The sequence below is a fragment of the Lepisosteus oculatus genome, chromosome 9 (assembly GCF_040954835.1).
Source record: "Lepisosteus oculatus isolate fLepOcu1 chromosome 9, fLepOcu1.hap2, whole genome shotgun sequence".
Taxonomy (NCBI): Eukaryota; Metazoa; Chordata; class Actinopteri; order Semionotiformes; family Lepisosteidae; genus Lepisosteus; species Lepisosteus oculatus.
This window is the reverse complement of record NC_090704.1, coordinates 34847550-34874061: the sequence shown is the minus strand read 5'-3', so window position 1 is coordinate 34874061 and position 26512 is coordinate 34847550. Positions and strand designations below refer to the sequence as shown.

Here is a 26512-nt window from a genome sequence, read left to right as displayed (position 1 = left end):
TAATAAATACACAAGAACAGCCTACAGAGACAAGTTTCTGAGAGACAAAAATATTAAATTTAGATATCTTGAGAAAACCAGGTCCAGACTCTGACAAGACAAAGTAGGTCAAAAGTTAGTGAAGAATTTGGAGTCTTGAGATATGCCGCTCAATACATTTTCCACAGTGGCTGAAGCTGTATGTAGCAAGAAAATAGACTCTTAACTCTCTAAAAAGTATATTGGATGCCTTTATAATGAAAATAAGATGTGACAGGAAAGATTCCTAAAATTTGCAGCAGATCAATTCAGTCTCCTATAATACTGATAGGCTTCTCTCAGATATCTTGCAGAAAAGTTTTAAAACCTTAGGAATATACATTCTTAATGAGTCATTAAGTTGTTCCTTTGAAATCCAATTAAACTGCCACAGCTGATTAATTAGTATGTTAGAATATTAAATATCTAAAAGTATATATTAACATTGATTTTTTAAATGGATATTTTAGTTGTAATATCAATAATTGCTATATAAAGACGTTTCTGAATTGAGTGCATAAAGTCAATCAAAAACCACGTCTTAGTCCAACTTCTGAGAAGAGAGCACAACAAAGATAAAGGCTTGTGTTTTTCCTTTATCATTGACACTGTGCTTAAAGTGTCTCCTGTTAAGTATGACAGCCTTTCAACTGAAAGTAAGGCATTTTGAGTTGTGAGCAGTTTTGAGCCCTTGACATGGAGTCATGCTGTGCTGAGACCAGCCTTTAGGGATTCAATGCTCAGCTACTTATTGGACTCTGATCTCATTTCTATGGTAACTGGCAGGGAGGAAGAATCCTAGCCGACATTTAACAGCCTTAAATGGCCTACTAAACGAAACATGTTATGACAGATGTCTAAAATTATCAACCTGTTATTGCCTCCAATAGAGTGCAAAAGAGCTGGTGGGTGGTGTTGAAGAAATTTCTCACAAGGTTTATTCTCATTTTCAAGCTACCTGTTACTATAAGCCCAGGGGTCCTGATTTGTAAAACAGATCTCTTGTAGAAGATGAGCCCCACCCCTTAGCCAATGAAACAGCTATCAGCCACCATTAGCCTCAGTCCTGGAAGCTTTAAAGGCCATCTTATATGGTCAATAAACACAAAACTAGAAAGCTTGTTAATTTCTTACAATTTAGCAATGATCAATCCAAATAAGACATTACGAGTTCAGGTGGAACAAACACGAAAACACTTTGGCTCTTCAGGACCAGGGATCAATATGTTTTATATTTGTTTAATAAAATCATTTGGTTTATGCTTTCTTGGTGTTCCATTTATTGAGCACACAACATTTATTTCTCAAAATATGGTGTATACACATCTTCTGTTAAACCTTAGAAACAAAAGACATGCTGAAACAATTCAGAGGATTAATTGCACGTTTGAATCAAGGAAGATACTGTTTAAATGGCAATTGTTCCAACAGGTGCTGGGCTCATCAGTCAATGCAGTGCTTTTGTTGGGGTTTTTTTTTTTGAGGAGTGAAGAGGTTTTTGAGGTTCAGTGAAGTCAATTTCACTGTTCATCGACCTGTTTCATCAGCACCACAAAATTTAAAGGCAAACTACAATGGTGGGAATAAGTGGTGAGAGTTGGCTGCCCTAAAAATAAACTAATAAGAAAAGGAGGTTCAGGAAGCAAACAGCAGTTTCAGTGCTGTGATGTTGAATTCAGTGACTGCGCTCTGAAATATTGATGAAGCCACTTCTTCTGAAAATTAACAAGATTTTCCCATGACTGGCCTGTTGTCGTGGAGTTGTTTTTTGCTTATCAGTCACTGGAAAGTTCTTTTTATTATTCTTCCAGGTGAGATGGAGCTGATGTCTGCAAGCACCAGGTGCAAGGCAAAAAATACCCTGGAAGGGACGTTAGTCCATCACAGGGCACGCATTAGCACAAACTCGAATGCACTCACACCAGGGCCAATTTTCCCAGAAGCCAATCAACCTACCAGTATGTGTTTGGACTGTGGGAGGAAACCAGAGCACCCAGAGGAAACCATTTGAATGGGGGAGAACATACAAACTCCACACAGATAGCACCTCAGGAGCTGAACCTATTATTCCAATGCCCCGAGGCAGCAATGCTAACCACTGCTCCATCACGTCCCCACTCTTTGTTATCGTTGGTGGGAAAAAAGATCATCACAATGTGCATAGTACTCCGATAACTTAATAATATATTGCTGTACAAAGCTTTAGACTTTTCTGTGCAATAAGCATAATGTTTAATGTTAGCATCTGATGTATTTAATTTCCTTCCTTTGTTTTCTGCTCCAGCATTTTCTTTCTTCCTTTAATGTTGTAATTATTTTTAAAATCATACAAAACTACTGCCTACACGGTGGGTTTTCTACACAAATAAATTTAGGATAACTCATTAAAATGCAGGATGTCTCTTATAATACAGGACAGTTTACAGCTCTACTCTAGGGAAGCATGAAGTCACAGGTGCAGCTCAGTGCAGTTTTGAAATTAGTTTTAAAACTGTTTTTCTGGAGACCAGAACAGCAACACATAAAAATGATATCTCCTCCTGTTTTGCTCTAAATGCAATCATTCTCAAAGGACTTTTATAATCCATGTACAGCCCTGTGCAATCTGGTGTATTACAATAAATCTCAAGACAATCCCAAAACATATAACATATATAACAAGAATGTAAAAGACCATAATACTATTAAAACTTCGGCATGTTCTAATTTCCAGCTTTCGAGAAAGTCACAAAGCCTACCGAACAGCTAAACTGACTGCAGCCAGAGTCAAACAAAATGTCTGCCTGAATTCTGCATGTCTACTTCACTCCAGTAAACAGAAGATATCATTTGAAAGAGTTAATATTTCCTTGATCTTCATCACCATGAACTCTGGTATTTGTGCTTAGGAGTCTGCCGAAGAAATAGCTCATACACAATTGACTGTAGGCATTCTTTATAAGTTTATTCAATATAAGATTTTTTTCAGTGATTTACTACATGAACAATGAGGTTTTACGGTTTATTTTTGCTGTGCAATACTTAAGCTCACACAGACAGTTTGACAACTAGAGGTGTTATAGGTGGAACTACGTGAAGACACTGTTACCATGACAACCTCACCTCACATAACGCACCCCCACAGCATCTTGGAAAAGGAACAATATCAAGTCAGCCCCAATGCAAGGAAAGAAGAGAATGTGAAAAAATAAAGCTTTACAAGGTTATTTTACCAGAGCCTTGTTAAAATAGATCCCCTAAAAGGAAATTCAGAAGTGTATTTCTTAACTGCATGCTTTTAGTGTCACAAAAAATGCTAGCTGATGAAAATAAAATAAATCTGAAAGGAGAAGTTGAGGATGCTCAGGAGCCCTAAAGCTATCTGTGATTCACTGCATGTCACCATACGAACATAAATGAACATACTTGTGCTCCATCCTTAACCCGACTTGATGCCAAAGCCCTGAAGTAAATGACTCATAAGCAGTGTCTCATGACATATAGACAACTCATTTCAGTTTAGCATTGGAGAAAGGATTCTCTTTAATTGCTGAATGAATAAATAATGTCAACCATGAAACTACAATGCTTATGTTAGTAATCTAGATTATGATATAGTTAGTAAAGTAGTCAGGTTCGCAGACAATCTCCAAATAGGAGAGTAAGCAAACACTATTAAACTTAAAAACAACATCTTGTTGTGCCCCTTTGCACTTTAGATACAACTATCTATTTTCCTAACTCTTTATTTAATACAGTCTTGTGGGGGAAACAGAACCTCTTGGCAATCAACAGATGCAAGGCAGAACACACCCTGGACATGACACCAGTCCATCACAGAGCACACACAGACAGACAGACAAACACACACACAAATGATTTACATTCAATTCAAACCAAACCTTTGTCAGATGATGTGTAATGTACACATAAGCAGGGTTTTGCATGCAAGTAGTAAAAACAAACTGAACAGAATGGGAAACACTGACCTAGAAGAGACTATGTACTGTATGAAAAATTCTCAAGAGTTTGTTGACATATCATGACATCAGAATTTAGTTTTTCACATTGACATTACAGTATAGAGTGTTTTCTGCCAATCAACCAGAACTCCCAGTTAAATACATTATGATTCCATATTGGAACACAATAAAATGTATAAAACTCCAAGGTGGATAAATACTTTTAATAGCAATAAATGAATTCATAGTTTACTAATCACAATTAAGTGGATAATTAGATGTGGCTAAATAATTAGGTGACAAGCAAAAAAGGACTGGGTTTGGGCAGTCCTGTCCAATATTATACTTAGGAACTTTGCGTGTTTGGTCTTTACCATATAGGATAGTGGAAACACATCATGCCATGATCATGATTTCAGAGGAAGAGTAACGCTCATCAGTCTGGGGAAAGTTACAAACCTACAAATGGTAAATACTCAAGGCCCTTGTGACTCCACCCAGAACCATGTATCCTGCCAAGATCTCCTCAATTACAAGCCGGAACATCAACCAGAAAGTCACAAAAAACCCCAGAGAAACATCTAAGGACCTGCAGGCTTCTCTCTCTGCAGCTAATGTTCATGTCTCAACTGCCAGGAAAAGACTGGACAGTAATGGTTTTCATGAGAGGATAGCCAGGAAGAAACCATGCTCTCTAAGAAGAATATTGCCAGCTGAAGGTGTCAGAGAGCACTTGAACAATGCACTAGACTACTAGAAGAATGTTCTCTGGACATAAAAGCTGAATGTTTTGGCTGCTATGAAAATTGTTTGGTGTGACAAGTCAAACAGTCCTCAGGATTCAGACTTGGCAAAACATTGACAAAACCACGAATTTGACATTGTGTCAGTAAATTCTGCAAAAGGTCAGTTAGAAACATACAGGTCACTGGGCCAAGACAAGATGCTCATTATTTCATATTAAAGCACTCTCATTTATATCATTACTCCATGTTGACCTGATTCAAATAAAAACTAGATTCCCCTGTGAACACACAGTCTATGCAAAAATGTCACACTCCTGTCAAAATCTTTTTGACTCACTGCAATAAATGTCAATAATCAAAAACTGAAAAAGGTTAATTAAATACTTTTAAAGCCTTTAAAACGTTTTAAATCTTTTTCATGAATCAATTTTTCCCTGCTTTTTCTTTACCATAAAGCACAGTCGATGAGCTGCTGTCTACGTACCTTGTGTATCTGCAAACAGGATGATGACAAGAGCTTGAGTCAATGTCAACCTCGCTGTATCTGATACAAACATCTGTTCTCAATGATTTCTTATCACAGTGGCACTCACTAGCATGCATCCTGTTCAACAACATGATAAATGTCTGTTTTGCTCCAGGGTTTGAAGGAAAGCTGTGGAGATTTTCATTAATGCTGTATTCTAAATTCTCAAGCAGTAAACACTAGTTCTTTCCTTCTGAACAACAAAGAAAGAATTAATATGGATGGAGGTATCTGAGCAGACATCAGAAAAATGGTTGCAGTACCTTCCCTGCAAGGCTTGCAGAGAACTGGGTATACAGTACAAGGAACAACAATTTCTGAAAGTTTGACAGAAGAAAAATTCCAGATTTTTCTTCTGCAAAGACAGTACATTTACCATGCTTTAAAATATGTACAATTTGTTTTCACGCCTTGTGGTTTATTAAAGCTTTCCGCCACTTTGCTGTGACTTTCACTGCTATGAGCTTGTGTAAGGAAAAAAATATCCCAATGATGCCCTCTTCTTTTTAACGAAAATAGGTCACTTGCTAATTAAGGATTCTTCAAAACAGATGATTTCTTCTCTTCAAAAACCACTGATTTTGATCTCAGAGAACGTCAATCATGTCTTTACAGAAGCAGCATCTGGGGCCCACACACTTGTTGCCACAGCAACGGGTTTCATCTTTTTCCAAAGTGTAGGTATCTGCTCCTATACAGCCTGTACCCTTCAAGAATGAGAGACCAAGTGAATGAAACAGAGATGAGCCAGAAATAGAATAACCTTGTTATGTGAAATAAATTCCCTTAATAGCATTAAGAATTACCGAGGTTCTGGAGGAGGCAGAGCATTTTATGTGGAAAAAGGAAAATATTTCATGGCACAAATCTAGTATTAAATAACTAAGGAAAATACCTTATTACCCAGAATATGTACGGTATGTCAATGCAGTATATGCAGAGTACACTGAAATAAAAAAAATGACATTAATATGATTAAGTTTTCTATTATTTACAGCACTTTGTCACAATGAGAGGATGTTATCTTTATGTTGTGTGTAGTGCTCATAACTTTTAGAAACAAGTGTGCACATACTCCATGGAAGTAAATTAAAGTTTGTAACATTTATCACTGAAAACTAGGGCGAATTTCAGACTTCATAATGCCTGGAACATGTAAAACAAGACAGGAACTTCAAATTACATTTATGCTGAGAGAAATTAGCATGACATTTAGGCATTACACCTTCGTAAACTGCATAATGTTGTTTAATTACCAGGTACTGCATGACAATAGGATAGAGTGCAAATTAGAATGACTTTATTACCAGAAAACAAATACCAACAATAAAATATGTGCAAGTAAAAAAAGGTAATGATTATAATAAATCATTACAATACAAAAAAGATGTGTCTATTTTGCATTTCATAAAATGGCATGCTCAAGATCAAATCCGTCATACAGTTCAGCTGCTAACTTGATCTCGTCTGTGACAGGATTATCAAACCACTAATAAGAATTGCACGCTTGCTCAATTCATAATCAAAGCACAGCAAGCACGCAACCTTTAATTTAGAATTAATTTATTTTTATTTAAGGGAAAAATTAAACTCATGTCCTGTCTCAAAGCACCCTACTGATTTTAGAGTACAAGAAACGCCTTTTTCCTTTGAGAAACAAATTTCATTTTCAATGGAAAAGACTTATGGCTCTCTTTTACACTGTGTTCCCTCTCACAGACACGCCTATAAAATCATATTATCATATACATTTCTTCTGTCATTGGCTTATATTTCAGTCAGTGCTTTAATTAAAGCGCTTTAAATAAACACACAGCTGTTACGATGGCACAACATCCCATAAGTTGGTTTGAGCCACAGTCGTTATACTTCATCATTTGCCAGTGGGTTTCAGGAAGTTTGCACGCTGAGAGTGGCATGGCACAAACAGCTAGCCATTTCCTGTCTTAATGGAGCTCTTAAGCCCCCTCTCGCCTTCTGTGGCATCACTCAGAGGTCCATGTAACTATGGCAATTAGGTCACTCCAACACAGCTGTTTACATAAAGTGGGGCTGGAGGAGGGAAAATGTCACACAGCGCTCAGTATGATCACATTCTTGTTTTGATGTGGACCCTTTGTAGAAAAGGGATCATCAACTGAGGCCAGCCAAAGAAAAGTAGAATGGACTTCTTAATGTGCATCAAAAACTTTTTTAAAAAAAAGCTTTAAGCAATAAAGTTCGGCATCTTAGAAAGTGAGGTGAAAGTCTGAGAACCTTTTTTTCAGATTTGACACCAAAAGAAAGACACAAAAAAGAAAAGTCTTATTTGACTGTCCAAATTTACAGAAGTCCGCAAGCAACAGGTTTTATCGGACATTACTGCTGAGAAAATATGATAATGACTGCAGGAAGGGAGATAAGGAGAGTTATTAACACATCTTAACTTATTGTGTATTTTTTTAACACTTTCCTTAAACTGCACTGCTGACCAGAATGCAGATGGGATCAAATAGTAGTAACTGAACACTTCTGCAGAAAAAGTGGTCTCATGATACTTTGACCAAGCAGAAGCAAAGTTTAACATATTTGTGAAAATGAGTTATGAGAAAACAGCTACTGCATGAACTACACTGTTCATTAACCCTTTCTAAAGAGAACACCAGATCATTGTACTGTTTAGTACTGTCATCTTAGAAGCATTGACATTTCAGTTGGTTGACCGATATTTTAACAGTGCAATTAAAATCTGGCAAATTCATGAATATCACCAACCTTCTGATAAAATGTCAACTGGCCACTGGAATAAATCCACTCTCCACAGCAAAGATTAAAATGACAGGTGAACAGACCGACTTCTGGTCACTTGTACAACTGGCTACTTTCCATTTGTGAACTGGAAAATTAGTCTCCTGAAAAATCCCTCAGTATTACCAAAGAAAGGAGGAGGAAAAGGGGAAAAAGCACAATTTTTAAAAACCCTGCTTACATACATGGAAGTGTGAGTCACAAAGCTTACTCTTTAGAAGTCATTAGCATCATTTTAAAAGCCATTAAAATGTCACTGTGATGTTACTAAAAGTTAAAAGCTGAGCTTGTCTTATTATGGACCTTTTACAGATGGAAATGCAAAGTCAAATTGTTAACCAGACTGAGCTCCTTCCTGTGTGTTCAGTTTTGATGACTGAGGCGTCATTAACATTTGCACATTCATCTAACGAAACCCTCTCAGGTTTCATCATTAGCAGAACATTATTTGAGGGGACGATTATCGTAGTGTTGTTAAATGTGGCCATGTTTCTCCCTTGAAAAATATGTTGCAAAAAGACAGTGTAAGGTATCCCTAAAAATATTACAAAGGGCAAAACACTGACTACTGATAAGAAAACAGAGCACTCACAAAAGAAAACTCCTGTTGGTGAGGATTTTGCCTGTTGATTCTAAGCTGTTATATGACTGAGAGGAGCTGCCCCAGTTCCAGTTTCATGGCGTATTCACCCAAGTGTTATTGCACTTTTGTGTTTCTACCACTATGGGACAGAGCTCAGTGTTTGGAGAGGAAAATACAGAGAAGTGACAGCAGACAACGAGAGAAGGGTGAGATGGGAGAGGCAGTTCCGGAAGCTGGTTCCTCTCACCCTAAAGTCTATTCCCACGGTGGCTATGAAACTGCCGGCGAGAAAGGCCCCGTCCTTAAACCGGACCAGGAAGCAGGTCTTCCCGACTCCCGAGTCCCCCAGCAACATCACCTGTAGTGGTGTGAGGGCGAGAAATCGTTAGGCCTTGAGTGCCGACATCAGAGCAAAACCCCCCAAATCCCTTCCAGAACAACTCTGCTGAATATTTTATGCTGGGAGAGGAGGAGGAAATCACCACACAGCTATGCAGTGCCAGAGTTCCAAGCGTCAGCAATTTCTTTTCCTGCATATCTGTTCTGTCTAAAAAGGTAAATGGCCAGTTCATTCTTATTGCCAGTCCATAATGTACAGTACTACGTGTTCATTCCTGAGCAAAGCTGGGACCATTAATCTCATCCAGATGTCACATGGCTCTCCAACAGTAAGCTAAAGGCTAGTTAAAACAGCCCATAAATAAAGTGAATTTTACGGATTATTATTATTATTATTATTATTATTATTATTAACTCACTGTAACAATGCATTTCTCCATCCTCCCTCCCCAACCTCCATCTCACAGCCCATCTGGCCCCTCTGTAAAAGACCAGGCCAGTTCCTTAGTTCCTTAGGGTGTTAATTTGGATCTTTACAGAAAGCTTAGACTTTTATTAATGACAGCTGGCATGCCTATCACAATGCTCCTCATGTAATTATTGAGCAAGTGTGCTGTGCGACAGTATTTACTGGTTAATCAAGCGCCAATTACCATCTGTCTGCTTTTAAAGCAATAATAATTATCCTTCCTGATTGTTGGGATCTGTAAGCATATTCTTCCTCAAAGGCAAGGGGTTTCTGTTACACCAAAACATACGACTCAAAGAGCTCTGGTCTTGGGGAAGACAATTATTACATAAATATTGTTTCAAAGAGTTAAGTGTTGATTTTTTTTCTGAGAAACAGAGAAACAATTGTCCAAACACGTGCTTCATTTCAATTGTATGTGTTTTAATAGGGCTCTTTCTGTGACAGTATTCTGTAAGATTTTAAATTGTTATTTCTTTTTCTTACTTTGTTGTTTGGAAGCCATTATCAACATCCCTTGACATCAGCCATTTCCCCTGTTGATGCATATCTGCAAAACTGCTTCCTTTATTGCAGTTAATACACTCTAGCACTGCCTATACACCAGAAAGTCCAATGACTTAATACTGCAGTCTTAGTGGGAGCATTCAAATCATGCCTTGTTGAAACTCATCTTATTTTGAACAGACTGAACAGTTTCAAACCTGAAGGTTAAGACAGGAGAATTTCATAAATAATAAACATACCTTGGGGAAAACATAGGGTTAAAATGAATAGACATAGTCTAGGTTTGGCACTGTATGTGTATGTTTGCTATTCTTTGCAAAGCAAAAAAGAGAAAGTAAAAGGAAAGGGATCTGAAACATGTTGCAAAAAGGGGTTTAAGTTTCCAGGAAAAGCTACTTGCATTCTGAACGACAACAAAAGACACGATGATCACCAAAAAGGAAATCCCCTCTAAAGCATTGCATGTGAACGACAGTCATTTTTTTTACTTCATCAAGACATCCAGTTCAAGAGATTCTGCACAGGTCTTTTTTATGTGAATTTCAGAGCACTGCAGATTATTTTTTAAATTAAGCAGATATCCAGTTCATTCAATTTCACCTATGTGAAAAGCACTATTCACCTATATTCACGCGTATACTGAGGTCTATCCACTGAAACTACTGTCATCAGCAAATATTACTGGTTTCCAAAGTCACTATCAGTATGATTAGAGCACCCCCCATTGTCTGGGAGAGATCGTTTTTTGCAGGGCTGACCAGTGATTGTACAAATGAACATTTTACACCTAACTATAGAAGGCCTTTCTATAATGCTGCATTGGCTATGTTGTAGAAGGCAATTCCAAGCCAGCAACATGGGACACATTTGCAGCCATACATGTTCACATCCAAAAGAAACCTGTCAAGGATGAGTCTGACAGAAATGGGAAGGGACATAACCCAAGAGAAGAAAGATAAATCAGCTAAATAATTAATTATGACTCAACACAAAGGGGTATTGTGTACTCCACAATTTGAGCAAGAGGTGCAGCACTCTCAACTTCAGTGATAGGTCCATATGCATCTCTAACATGCAGTTTCTTTTGTATCAGTACAGAATAACAATAAGTCCTTCCTAACTATAGCTTTATGTGCACTAAAGATGATGAAAAACTCAGGAGACTGACAGACATGTCGCTGTTGTACATTAATCGCAATGGGGACACTTTCGTTTTCCGGTCATCACAAGCTAATGTCACACCCTAAATGTAACGTGAGAAGCTATAGGACTACCTCAGCACATTTCATTTTGACCTCTACTAGATAAGTTCTCACAATCCACACGCACAGAAACGTTTGTGTTCCTATTTGTGTCTAGACAAAAAATGACATATTATGGCTCTTAAGATGTAAAAAAAGATGTTGTTTCTAAAATAGACATTAACATTTGGGAACACCCAAGAGTGCCCATACACAAAACAATCTGAATTTGTAATCACATACAGTACATGAATGAATTCTTACAGCAAATTCCCTGTGTGATTCTCATAGTTGTGCATTTGACATCTGAAGCAATATGTAGCCCAAAAGCCTTATAGGAAAGCAGGATTTTACTATGTGGAAGGGGGGAAGAAAGCATTGGAAGCATATACTTTCCTATTTGGTGTTAAAATCCATTTTAGAGTGGAAAGACATTCCATTTTCTGCTGTAACATACAGAGAGACCCAATGATTTGTTTTGACATCCGTATCTGTTCTTTTTTTTTTGCTGCGGTTTTTTAATTTTCTATCTCTGCATGAGGGACTTGAAATATGGCCAACCTGAGACAAACACTGGAATAATAAGGTAAAGGAAAATAACAGTTATACATATCTTCATATAAGAAACTATTACCTTTCAGTCAACCATGTATAAAGGAAAATCGAGGATGACAACATTACAGACAACAGAAGTAAATAATTCATAAGGATTTCCCAATATTTTGAGAGGGCAAAGATGACTGAACCAAGCACACAATACCTCTTTTTCCCAGAGCATGCTTTTAATCATAGCTCCAAATGTGTCCATTAATACAAACAAGAGTTCTGACTTTGGCCTGTTCTTGTTCTTGTGGAACAGTGCTTTGGGGATTGTGTGTCACAAGGCTTTACAAAACACTCATGACATGCAAATAAATTAAAGGTTTCCAGTAGCTGTTTGGTTCCTTTCCAGGGGTAAAATCACAGCTAGTTTATCTGGAACTACAGGCTGTCAATGATTAAAGTCCTAGGGAGACAGGAGGAAATACAGGCTTTGATTTTTCATTAGTGAATCACACTTGCAAGATAGCTTTGATTGAGCATGGGTTTCTGAGCACCCCATCATCCATAGTGATCAGTAGCACTCTGGAGGCGTGCATTCCACACTGTGGGATGCACAGCCTGGCTAGAGACATACTGCTTCAAAGGTCTACCAACAATGAGGCTTCACAGCTGTTGCGAATGATAAAATATTAAGGCATTGGATAATTTCAACTGCAAAATTACTGAAGAGCTCTCAGTGCAACCCAATGTTTAATGGCCCTATATTGAAAACACATATAAAAGCAGCTTCATGTTTTGATGTGATCCAGGGATGTGCATACAAGTAGGAAAAGCAAACTATGCAAGATGGGAAACCCTGAGCTAGAAGAGCTATTCTGAAAAAGACTTAGGTGCTTACACTAGTGATTTGTACATGTCTTCTAGGGAAAGTGAGAAAGCAATAAAATAAACAAAATTTTAGGATGTATAGTCAAAAATATTAGAATTTAAATCAAGGAATGATATGCTAAAATTGTGCCATGCACTAGTAAGCCATTATTTAGAATAATGTGTACATTTTTAAAACCATATGATAAAAAATGTTACTTTTCAGAAATCATGTGAATTTAGCAACATACTGGACATAATGTGTTACTTTGACAGGAACAGAACCCTTTTAGTCTTGACCTGATTCAGAGGGGACCTGATACAAGGATTCAAAATCTTCAGTGGCATTCACTTTTTCAGAATTAACAGTTAAACAATAATCATAGTACACAAGAGGAAACTACATGGAAGAATATTCAAATTTGAGAATCTGAGATGTACTTCCTAACCCAAATAGCTCTGAGAGAATGGAACTGGCTACCCAACTATGTGGCTGAGGTCTATACTTGGGCTTCCTTCAAGAAATGGTTGGATGAGATCCTTGGATCAATAACGTACTATCAAACAAGCTAGATGGTTTAAATGGCCTTCTCTCACTTCCAACTGTTCTTATGAGCAACACTCTTCTGAACAAGCGATAGTAATGAAGCACAGAAGGAAGAACAAGTAATCAGCAAGGCACCTACTGTACATGCAGAGTTTCAAATGTACTAAACAAAGCAATGAGCTGGAAATATCTTGGAAAACGTGTAATTTATAAAACTTGTTGTGAAATGGATGTCATATTAATTTATAAAATACTCCAGAGGTCTCCTACTGAGCTTCATCCAATAAAAAAGACTGAAAAGCTCATGGAAATTTGAAGCAATACCAAAGTGCATTGCATTGCCACATAATATGTGTGTGCAAGTATTTAAGGTCCCTAAAACAGTTCATAGAAGTCACTGATGAAGAAAAGGCAGTTTCAATTCAGTCAAGGTGTAGTATAGTCAACAAAAGGTCAGAAATCTTCCTCAGACAGGTGGTCCTTAGCTCACAACATCTACACCATAGACTGGAAGCTATTCAAGTAAAATCACTCCTAATGGTATCATTGAGCTGATACGAAAATATTAACAGATTTCTTGACAAAACAGATCCATAAGTCTTTCTTTTCTAAAGCATTATAGACTTCTACTACATCAACAGCAGCACAATCTATCACACCAAGAAATGGCTTCATCACTTGTGGTATATGAGAGGAGACAGAGTCAAATGATAAAAACCAATGGAGACCTGGAATTAAATAAATGTACTGCATATGAATAATACACTATGGTTATATCCTAGCTGGCAATTTCAATTTCCCTTATTCCTTTTTATGGGTGTCAGAATACACGCTATTGAAACCAAGAATTGCAATAAATCAATTTCCCCCTCAGTCAAGGAGAACTTTTAGCGTGTGAAACTCATTTTCATAGCATTTTCACAGACTGCAGTTCGCAAGGAAAGAAATGATCAACAATATAATTTTAAAAAATCATTATTGTTTCCATATTTCAAAAAGCTCTAAGGTGGAAACCGATGCAGCTATCTCAGAACAGGAACAGCCCAGACACACAAACCATTCAGCAATTTTACTCCCAGTCATTAAAACTAATCATCATGATAATGCCAAATGCATTCAGAATGAGCCTTTTCCAACAACTTGAAAATGCACCTCATCTTTCTCTCACTAAACTGTACATTTCCACCTGAAGACTGATATCTTGTGTTGAGAGGTAGTGCTATAGGTGCTTGTAAACTGTGTGTGTGACCATCACTAAAAATTACTCTCTCTCCACTGAGAAATATAAACAGACGCAAAACAACAAGGAAATAAACAGTACAGGTTTGTGTAATTTTATAACAGGTGTGTAATGCAAATCTCCTCTGTTCTTACAAAATGTGATCCCTATATTTTAGACAAGAAGAGCAGTTTCAAGGATTCTCCTCTGTCTCACGATCATGCACAATGGAAGGGCAGCTGTATCATCCTTGTAGATTATCAATCTATAAGGAATTTTCAGAATCTTGAAAATTTGCAGTTTGTAATATGTAACCAAGACATGTCGATCGGTGAGTCTATACAGAATGTGTGATGCTCTGCTTTGCTTGGGCGCCATCTATAATTCTACTGATACATGGTACAAATAGAGGATCACTGTGTTTTCGAGTCCTCAAATAAAATCAGAGAAAATTGGCACATAGACAAAAGATCAGTAATTATCAGGCAATTTAGGGTTGTCATGCAGACAAAAACCCTGTGTGTCTGTGGCCTATTTCTGGCTTGGCTGTCTTGTGAACCATACTCAACAGCAAGCAAGAAATGTCAGATTATTTAGCAAACAAGGGTAATTGCATCTCCCATCTGGTCCTGTGGATGTGTGTCCCTGTGTCTACAGGTATATGAAAGCAATCAAAGGCTTACCTCTCACCTCTTAACAAAATGGCTTGGCATTCATACTGCTGAGACTCTGCTGAGCAGTGCGCCTGAACCATAGAACAGATTTCTTTTTTATATGACCATCAATAATTTACGGACGTCAACTATAAAACCTGCAGAAAGTTCGAAGATTCTATACTCAGCATAGCAATTTAGACTTATTCTCCTTAGCACTATATCTCGCATGACTGAAACCTTAAGTCAGTATTCATAGAAGTAACTAGTTTCTTGTTATTTCTGCACATTTATACAATATTCAAAACCTTTAGCTTGAAGGCAAAAATTCTTTACCTCATATTCTGAAAGAAAATTGGATTTCTTTTTAAAAAAAATCAAGGAAGGCAGGGTATGTGGGGAAAATACTTTTTTTCACTGAAGAAGAAAATTACATGGAGTTAATTCAAGGTCGGAAAAGATGAAGATAAGTATGCATTAGAACAAAAAGCTTGGAAAGCTGTCTTTTGATTTCTGTTATTAAGCAAAATCTTTTTTACTTCCAAACCCATTACAGTGGTGTAAGTGCTAGCTGCTTTTTAACTTTCCTCATTAATGGAACACTAGAGCACCCAGTGCAAGTTAATTCACCAATCTCTCTCTCCCTTCAGTATTTGGAGAATTACAGTAGGTGTAGCTCAGCTCACAAAAGTGTCAAACCTAGTTTTCTCAGTTAGTCCATAACAGCACAGAGAGTAGCTGGACTGGACTACTTTTAGGTCTGTTTTATGAGCTGTGAACTAATCCCTCAGTCTTTGGTGAAGGCTGAGGCCTATTATCAAGGTATTATGGGAAAACTCACAATGGTCTTAAAAGTAGTTAGTCAGACTACTGAAGTGCTTCAATACCCTCTGTAAAAACCCTTCAAATACAATGAGAAGACAACGGATAGTTTTGAAATCTACTTACGTTTTTGGTGCTGGAATGAACTAATTTTTAACAGTATTGTACAGACAACTAATCTAGAAATACCCCCTCTTTAAATGGACATGCATTTGCATAAGGTCAAAATGTTACTTTGAAAGTAATAAAGATATAAAATTTATAATGGGTGTACAGCTTTTCAAAAATGAAGGTTTTAGTCAGCCAGGATCTGTGGTGAATACTGACTTGACGCACATCCGTGTTTACCTGTTCAGCCTCAGGAGCGATAAGAAAATCCTAACAGTCCTCCTTCCTCAAATATTTGCAAAGCGCTTGAGAATCGTGTTCGAATTAACGTCCCTTTCACCGGGGCGTTGCAGTTGCAATCTTAATCTTAATTCCGGTAAATAATCTTATAGGGATTTGTTCGGCAAAGGTTCCCAGAAGCACATTACAAGTATAAAGTTTTGAGTTTGACACAACATTATACATGGGAGGGAGATGCACACCGCAAATCGCATGTAAATTACAGTATCTTGGAACCCACGACAAATAGGCAGGCGGCAGTTCGATGAGGTTAATTTAGCTCCTAGATATTATTTTCCTCTCTTGAGTCCAATACCAAAGACTAAAGACCGGACTAGCATGTCTTTGGTTACAACATACTTCCTCATTTTTACTGATATTTTCACTACTACATACATAATTAAGAAACAATACAGGCCCTACTATTAAGCAGCCAGAGAGGGATGCAAATACTATAACTACATCATTATATCCTTCTCTACAATTGGGAGAAACGCTAATAATACAAGGTGGCGCAGAACTCGGCAACACTGCCAAGTCATTGCTCGTTGTAGTCCTAAACAGCAGTCTACTGACTTCATTTGACAGGTAAATTTTATTTTCATCTTCGCGTCCAGAATGAACTAATGCCTGGAAGCTTCACTCTTACTTTTACCCTGAATACATGCAGTCAATTTGCAAATGTTGTGAAGGAAACGGAGAGGCAATTTTATTATTTAATCATCCAAAGCCTTACTGGCATTTGTGATGCTAGCAAAAGCGATCATTCTGTGCAGAAGTCTTTAACTGGATCTCTTTCGGACGTTTGACAACTGTAACAATCTCTTCTCAATAAGTTTAGATACACCATATGTCAATACCACACGTAGTACTATCTCATTAGAAGCAAACAGCATAACCATTGATCTACAGCAAGAAGAATACTATACACACCTTGAAAGTAAAATCATACAACTCGTTGGTCGAGGCACATCTATTAAAAACGTTTCTTGAGGTCCCGTTTGTAGCTTCCTTTTTCGGTACTAAGCTCTTGTTAGTGGGCATGGCATCAACTGAAGAGTATTACTAAAAAGATCAGAATAAACGGCTTTCTCCTGACCGGAAAGACCTATCAGCTGGACGGTACCGCTTCGCAGGCTGAGACTGCTCGACTCAGAAAGCCAGTTGGCCCATTGTCGTTTTCGTATCGGCGAGGTCTGGCAGCGGTTAGTTAAGTGCTTTCAAAATCCAAATCAGCTTTTTTGCAAGCAGTTCTCGGCGAGTAAAAGCGTAAATCCAATCCGACAATACAGAACAGCGGAGTAAACTCCACAGAAAACCGAAGAAAACCAACAGTCTTGCATTGGCGTGGAGTTTGTAACTTTTAGTTACAGTTGACAGCTTTGGAAACAGGCGGAAATCACTAGGTCACATTTTTCTTTGAATTTAGCCACTTACAAAACACTGTCAGTATCAGGTGTCTTTTCCTTACGCATGGACTGCGTGCTCATAGTATAGGAGTGCACTGGTGCTGAAAGTGTTGCAGAGAGCAAGCAGTTCCAGTTCGTTCCTGACACACTAGGCACGCAACAGGCGAGGAAAAGAGACGGAGAAGCAGCACGAACAGGTGATGCGAACCCCGGAGATGCGCACAGAGGAGGAGCCATAGGAATGACAGCAGCTACGGAGAGGAGGGGCTGGCTTCTGCGCCTGCTTAAAGCGCCCACTCCACTACGATGGAGAGACAACGAGGAGACGTCCGTAGCCCCGAGTAACAGTTGCGCCAGAAGCTGGATGAATATAGTTACTTCTAACTAGCTTCCAATAATTAAAAAAAAATGGGTTAGTACACTAAAGACAAACGGAATTGGGATTTTCAATATGTTTTCTGAATCTGCCATTATGATACTCATAGGCAGCTTTATATACGCCTAAGAACTTCAGCAGAGGTGCAGTTATTCTTAAATAAACAGGTCATTGTTGTTAGAAGTTTGAATTTTGTGATGCCTTCTAAGACAAATAAAAAGTTCACTTAGCTGTATGCAGCCTAATGTATCTGAACTTTGACCTCTGTTAAACAAAACCCTTATTTACAGCCCAGTTTAAGTACAACATCGCTCTTGATGTATGTTGTCAGCGCTGCATTTATTTGGAGTGGAAAAATACTAGAAGCCTTTTACAGCTGATTAAGAACAAAAAATAATATTATAACCAAACGCTTCATTTCGATCTACAGATGCAGGGCATGGAAGAAGAATCTCATTTAATTTTTATATTTTTTTAATAACAAATCAACTTTGCTATACATTAGGATTCCTGAGTATCAGCCTGCGATTTTAGCATTTTAGCACCTGAGTATCATTTAGCGATTTTAGTTCTCTCGGAAACAGGTTATCTTATTCATTCTCTGTCACATACATATTCAACTGTGTCAGTACAAAGAAAAAACTTTAGTTTTCTTCTGAAGAAATTATCAAACAACCAGATAAAGAAACAGTGTCCATTCTACTGCTCTGTTTAATACACATATCTTGACAATCTTTAGATTACTTCCAAAGAAGGACACACTGTACATTTAAATGGATACGAAGCCTGATAAGGACCTTGAATATGGCATCACAGTCAATTCCTTAGTACAAAGGATTTTCAAGTACTTGAAAGTACAGTATGGTTAGGAAATCTGTCTTTCTATTCAGATACGGTATCCAGAAGAATTTGCATCATATAACAATGATTTATCTGAAACAATGTGGAACATGTTTCCAAACACAGTGATAATACATACCAGATGGTGCCATACTGGCACAATGTGAGCACAGGTCCTGTGTATCTCAGTTTTCTCATGTTGAAGGTCAGGTATGCTGCAACACGATGCCATTCTCTATCCTACCACACAGTTCATGTGATGGTGTCCCCATTGGCTGTACTGTTTTGTGCACTAAATTCTATTAGTCTACAGTTCAGTGTTCGCATTACTCATGCATGAATAAGCTTGCTAAATTAGTTTATAATTTATAATTATATGCAGCTGAACGTGGTGTATGAATAATGTAACCAATAATATCACGTTTCCTGAAAATATAATGAAGATATTTAATAAGATTTCATAAACGTTTGATATATGATGATATACATATTGCATTAGCATATGGGCACATGGATGAACTCTGTGATGAATGAGCATAACATGATAACATCCTTATACTGTTAAGAGAGCAAAAGCGAACAAGCCTCTTGCTCTCTGCACTCCACCTTCCTCTCCATTTGTGCATTGGAGCATCAACCAAAAGGAATAAGTACAGTGGGCAAGGAAAGAAGATCTAGGCATTGTGGCAAGATTACCCGAATCACATAAATATCATACCCTTCATCATCAGGTCCTGACACTTATAAAATGCCCCTAAAGCCCTTCCACAGCCAATCACTCCACATGTAGAAGACTGAAGAAGAAGCTCTTGATTGGGGAGCTGTTTTCACCTCTGCTCAGCCCCCTTTACTGCAGAGGGACCCCACACCATGCAAAGCATGTGCCAAATGTCTTGTGGAAATTGCTGGGGGTTTATGTTGGCAGCAGGAAGTGGGTGGAGATACTGTATAGTCCACTTTTTAGGCACATTATTCTTTTGCCACAACACATGAATGCTTTTAACAAATTAACCTTTCAGTTAAGAAATGCTGTGCAAAACCTATTTTCATTATACTTAGGTCCTAAAATCCAGTCCTCTAGAGGAATGGTTCCTACTTCTGGTCCTGGGCTGATCCCCAAACTGAGTTGTTAATTACTTGTGTTGATCAATGCCTTTTTCTTGATGGCTTGCCTGGTTAGACCTTTGTTTTACCTGTTTCGACACTCAGTCCGTATTTTCAAAATTGCCTCTTTGTTTCAAACATAGCTATGCTTGTTAATATTGAATTTGCTCACTTATATTTAACTCTGCTCTGCAAAGGTGATCAATTTATAACAGACAATGATGAGAATGATTAGGTATCAAATACTCCCAGAGTTGATTTTTTTTTTAATCTATGGAGGTGCAGTAGGTTACATTTCAGCTAACAAAGCTGAATGAGGAGAGTTCTGATGCTATTCCAATTCAACAATTTTAAGAGCTGAAAGCAAATTTTAGAACATGTCTCATTCAGAAGAATGAAATCAATTATCCTTCACTGAAGACCTCAGCTGAAATAAACACCAGAAGACGCAGGAGTGCCTCAAGAACACCACTCTTGGTCCAATGCCTTTACCCAGAAAGACTGAAAAAATGCACATATCCTGCAGAAGATCTCCTAGGAGACTGTCTTGTTATTGAACAATAACATTTATCTAGGGTGTCCTTATCATCCTACCTTAAATCTGATTTATTTGGAGCCACTATCTTGGATTACTAAATCAAGCGGAATTACATAAAACACAAACCTAAAGTTGTAAAGAAATTATGTCAGCTCACCAAAAAATGTCTCTCTCAGTACAAGCCAAAGGTGGCTGTAATTAAAGTTGCTCTGTTAAATGATAGCTAAGGAATACTTTATAAGGAGCTATGTCAGTTCCTGATTTAGGGCCTCTCCAGTCACCGCCAGCATTCTCATAACTATCCACTGGGTGGCAGCACAACATCTTTAAAAAGTATTCTTCTGCACTTTCAAGTGTGTGGCGCTAAAGGCCTGTTTTGAGCTGAGAAAGGGAGCTTTACAGGAAGGCCTTCTAAGTCTCTTCAATTATGGAACAACATGCCATTTCCTGCACAGAACACGTAGGCTTCACAAATGTATTTTTAATGAGTAGTGTGCAAACCTGCCCCATTCGCAAATGAATTTAATTTCTTCCATGGTCATTATTGCCTTCCTATTTCTTTGACTCACATTGCGTTAAATGAAACTTTTTTTTCTCAGCTGTCCTGAGGGTCCTACCACAAAAAGCACAATATTAATTTCAGTTAATCACAAGGAGGTAGCAAAAATATGCCAACCCATTATACAAGATATACATATTTGCGAAGTTTGTCATATGCTGTCTTTGTATAAAACTCATAAATAACTCATCAGTGTCAGCATGAATATATTAAATATATACAAAAGCAATGCATTCATTATAAATGACTTTAGGAAGTGGCCTATCCACATGTCTTTGATTCATGCACGTCTATCCTGAGGGATACACAGTGTAGTTGGGGATTATCTTTATCTTCACAAACTACTCAATAAATGAGTTCACAATAAAGGAGTATTGTGTATTACACAATAAGGATATATATATATATTTGATGTTTATGTACAAATGCAATTAGTAGTTATGTGTACAAAATGAGGTGTGTTGTGCAATTCTAGGGGCTTAGGATGATTGTTGGTGGTTCTGCGTTCTGGAGTACTGTAGGAGTGCATAATGACTTTGTATGGATTGATGTCTTCTATGTAATGTTGTGTTTATTTAAATGTAATGCTTAAATGACCTGTATGAATGTTTTTTAAGTCTCTGTGTAAAAATCATAATTTTCAAAATTAACTTTCTAAGCAGTGGGGTAACACAGTATAATTAGAACTACTGAGTGAGCAAACCCTGGCTGGTGTGTTTTGTTCTGGCTAAGTACCAAGTAAAACAAACTGCTTGGATGCAAAATTTCTGGGAAATTAGACAACATATTATTGTATCATATCCATTTTCATTCTAATGACTAAAGAAAAGAAAGAGAAAAGGATATTTTTTTCACAAATCACATTCTCCTTGGTAAATCCCCCAAGAAATTCTGATGTACCGAGAGGTTTCTGGAAGAAACCTGAAAGAGGTCACAACTGCAAATGGAATGTATTTCACGATCCTCTCATCATTAAGAAAAACCCGCTTGCACTGTTTGTCAGAAGCCCCGTATTTTTGTTTCTGAAGTCACAGTTGTCTCACACAAACTCACATGTTTTTGCTATTTATGAATCTGTTCTGGAATTGAATTTGATCCCTATGCCCGTGATGCTGTTAATGAATCCCAGGCATTACACATCAACTGGCTGGTGAGGAAGTGCTGATTTCTAGCTGTAGCTCCTGCTCTGAGGAAAATGGAGTTATTCCTTTCTTCTGCTACACTCTACCTAGCCTCAAGTGTCTGATCACTGTGTCCAGCTGGCACTGAAGATCACTGTACTTTCCTCCCAGCACCTTCTCTCTCCTGTGACAGCAAAGCCCAGAGTGGCTTATAACTTGCTTTTCTCCAATGAGAATAGGAGATCATATTTCTAAGACCACAGGAATTCTTTAGGAATGTTACACCTCTTTTACACCCATGATGTATTGGAAAACATCACTTGAAGGCTTCAAATTTAACCTTCTGAATCTAGAAAAAAATGGATCTTTACACAAGGCAGATTTCTGCTTCTATTTAAATACAGCATGTACTTAGTTTTAGATAGATAAAACTATTTTTCCTAAGAAATGAAGCTTCCCTAATTCTTGATAGGCTTGTTTATTGCAGTCTTAACAGCCAATCAGATTCAATTTCATGTGACACTGCATTTATCTACCCATCCTTTTTCTAACTGATTCTTTTTAGATATGGTTTAATTTCCCGGAAAAAAAGAAAAAAGAACAACCTTGTAAAGAACCATGGAAAAAATGTTTTTTTTTTACCAAAAGATTTCAATCAGGTTTAATTTTTTTTCATTTTCTTACAAAAAGCATTACTCAATTTTCTGCCTTAAAAAAAATATTTAACACATTAAAGTTCCTGTGGGAAACTGCTGTGGTTTCAGTTGTTGCTTCACTCACATTAATACATATGACACGTTTTATTCATTTGTGAAAGGGAACCATATAATATTGTGTACAGTATATATGAAAACAGAAATGCCAATTTCATGAACAAAACCTGAAATGGCTTTTTTCAAATTTGTTTAATTAACTATAACTATTTAGTTGTTTTAATTTAAAATATCTCCAAAAAGGAGACTACCTGTAATTAACCCTGGATGTCTCATAGACAAAAAAGTAAAATAGTATTATCAAAACACTTTTATAAGTTTTTGTAAGGAGCTGCTCTACATTTTCTTGTAGTACGTTTTATTCTCTGCTTCATTCTTGAGGAAAATAACCTATACTATTTTATGGCTCATTATCTTTTCCATGGTGAAGTACAACAAAGCTGTGTTTAATAATGTTTTTCAGACTCACGCATAAATTGGCAAACAACCATGAACAATGTTGTGGGAGCTGTAAATATAATATGCATCTCATTTTCCTCCAGATGATGTTTCATTTGCACTGCAATTTTTCCTTGAAGAACCACAGTTGAACTTCTATCCAGCCAATATACAAAGGCTCTTAACCCAACAGCTAGAGGGTTCAAGACATGGACTACACACTGGACAGCAGTCAGCAGCACCACCCACACATACAATTTACAGAGTTGATTTGATTAAGCTAGCATGACTTTGGAGTGTAGAAAGAAACCACCCACTCACCCAACAAACAAGGAGACAACATGAAACCTTCACACAGAAGGCACCCCAGGTTAGAACTGAACCCAGTAATGTAATGTATAGGCAGGCTGCGAGTAAAAATTATGAGCAAACGATCTTAATAACGTGCGTCTCTTTTTGCATTTCTTATGTACCAAATAAACACCAACAAATAAACAGTCTGACGATTTCAGAACTCAGAGATTTTGAGTAGTAATTTGAATGTTAATTGCAGATTGATTGATGAGATTCAATCATTGCTTACAACCTTTCTATTTTGGAGGAATTTACAAGTATGTCAGGAACACGGAACACCATAAAACAGCAAAACTCAATTAGAGAGAGAACGCAGGCTGACCTGAGGCAGAAATCTGGCAGGCTACCAGGCAGAATGACAGATTAGGCAAGCACAAATGTTGCCTGCTATTTTGATCACTAACCCTGCAACCTGGGTCTTGATTAATGCACTGTCCACTTGGATTATGCTTTTGAATATAAATGTTTCTTTTGCTGCCCGGCACATTTCCTTCTCAGCAATGACCTTGGTTTATCATTTCCTACAATAACGCCAGTCAAATAATTCTAGCCCAGTTGAATCCTTTATCACCAAGAAGCTAGATCTGTGTCAGCTGTTACAAACTTCAAGTCAGCCTACGAATGAGGACCAAGGCGTGTTGACAAACTCACCCAGGGAAAAAAGTTTTTTGCAGTTTTTTAATTTAGATTTAGACAACTATTATTTGATACACCCACCCCTCTCAACTCCTGTCTACATAATCTTTGACTCCACAACGGGGTTGTAGAGAGGTTTATACAGGGGTTGTCCATCATTTGTTAAGTGTCACTATAACTTTCATACATACAGTAGCTAACACATGGTTTTATACAGAAGGTACCCCATAAGATGAAGGGATACCTAAATATCATATTATGTAGAACTGTGACCACTGTAATTGCAATTTTAAAAACAATATGTGACTTAATTTTAGTTCAGCTCATCTAGATTTACAGTACAGGTGATTTTGTTTACTAAAGAGATTAAAGTAAGTCAAACAACAATTTTTCATGTAATGTATAGGAAAATCACATAATTTAGTCCTTTTATTCCTATTCTCTCAGCTGACAGGCTAATGTAAAACATCACTAAAACAAAAAATAAACAAATCAAACAAAAATAGAACAAGTTAGTAAATTTATCTTGAATTTTACCAGAAACCTTAATATTTTCTATAATTTGTTAAAAGGTTGGCACAAACCTTTTTTGCAAACCAAAGACAGGTGCTACAGCAGTTTGAAATACCAGCTCAACTGTAAAAAGCTGCCCTTTATCTCTGAACATTGATTGTCACTGGCAGGAGAGCACTGCTTTCAAAGTGTCTGCTGTGAGTCACAGCCACATGGTCACTTACTGTGAATCCTATGCCCACAGTTGCCGAGAAGGAGCCAGGAATGAACTTTCCCTGATCGAACTGCACAAGCAGGGATGTCTTACCGACCCCACTGTCCCCCACCAGGATTGTCTGCAGAAGAAAAAGAGGATTTGGATGAGCCTGGGAACGTCAGGGATGACAGGGGAGTCTCTGTATCAACCCTGGCCTTGACTAAGTCATAACTTTGACGGTCTCTAGTTCCCAACATGATCCTTGATAGCTTGACTCTGTCTGACATGTTGCAATCAAGTACTGGATTAGAATTTGTGTTATTTGAACAGACTGAGGTATTGATCTAATCCAGGCCTCTGAGTCTGTAACAGTTTTCATGCTGTAAAGACCTTATACATTTCTATTTAAATTTTATGAAAATCTTCAAATACCTTACAGTAAATGTTCAGAAGAATGAAAATGTATTCCTTAATTAAGGATCATACTGTATCTAATACATGAAAATTCAATACAGATTAACAGTATCTACTGCTATGTCCTGTAAAATATAAACAGAGATGTTTTTTGATGAGACCTAAGAATGTTTGAAGAAATACCTTTTTAAATAGTCACAAGTTTTAATGCCTACTGTATGTAAATGTAGCCTGATCTTGACCTTGAGAATATTAAACCTTTCTCAAATAAAATAAAAATGTTCAGTAACTCTTTGGCTGACAATTTGAATGATTTTGTTTTTGTTCAGTAAAACAAAAATAATATTTGAGAAAAAACAGAGGCTTTCCTAATGTTGTAATCAAGTACTAAGCAATTCAATACAGATTATAGAAGTCTGGTCTCTTTAACACTGGAACTGAGGAGGCAGGAGAAAGGAGCCAACTGGACATTAGTTTCGTTTCCTAGCAACTAGTTTCAGACGTCAATGTCTGACAAGCCAAAAGCTGTGACTGGATATGAAAAAATGATTTATTTTACATAATGATAATTATATTTATAGACAACACATCAGTGAGTGTTATAAATTAATGGGAGCCTGATGTCAAGCAATTAAAAGTGTAAGAGGGGTTGTGCTAATTGAAAAGATAATTTAATGCCACCACTTGAATTGAACCTAGAAAAAACACTTGAGCTGGCACTTTGCTGGATCAAATAAACAAGTTGTTCCAGCTCAAGGAAAGTCTTTTTATGATAATTTTGAAAGTACCAGAAAAAAAATATTTTCCCCAGAGTGTATCAAAATAAGAGATGAGCTGATGTCTCCTACGGCAGCATTGAAGTTGTTGAGATTTTGCTTCAGATATGCTGCACATTGGATGAGAACAAAAGCTCGCCACGCTTAGGTCTTCTAGATCTGTGATTCTTAACCTAGGGTCTACGCAATGCTAGGGGTGCTAGGTGCCATTTCTGAGGGTACGAGACATGACAATTTTTTGGGGGGGGGCAAATTGTTGAAAACTCAAATTAAGCACAGGCATGTCACATGTAACATGTGTGCAACAGGCATATAACAACTGCTTTGTTT

At 37.4% G+C, this 26512-nt stretch overlaps 1 protein-coding gene across 3 annotated transcripts in view; it reads right to left on the bottom strand.

The window, feature by feature from the left end:
- The window catches only part of LOC102695213 (ras-related protein Rab-37), a 54950-nt gene that overhangs the window by 13256 nt on the left and 15182 nt on the right, over nucleotides 1-26512 (bottom strand). The window contains exons 2-3 of one of the 3 annotated variants that reach the window (XM_015356788.2): nucleotides 25021-25131; nucleotides 8849-8959 (exon numbers count right to left, since the gene is read on the bottom strand). In XM_015356788.2, coding sequence (XP_015212274.1) covers nucleotides 8849-8959; nucleotides 25021-25131 — 222 coding nt within the window. Of the gene's footprint in view, nucleotides 1-8848; nucleotides 8960-17128; nucleotides 17814-25020; nucleotides 25132-26512 lie in introns of those variants that run through there. The other 2 variants (XM_006635093.3, XM_015356789.2) reach the window with 2 other exon arrangements.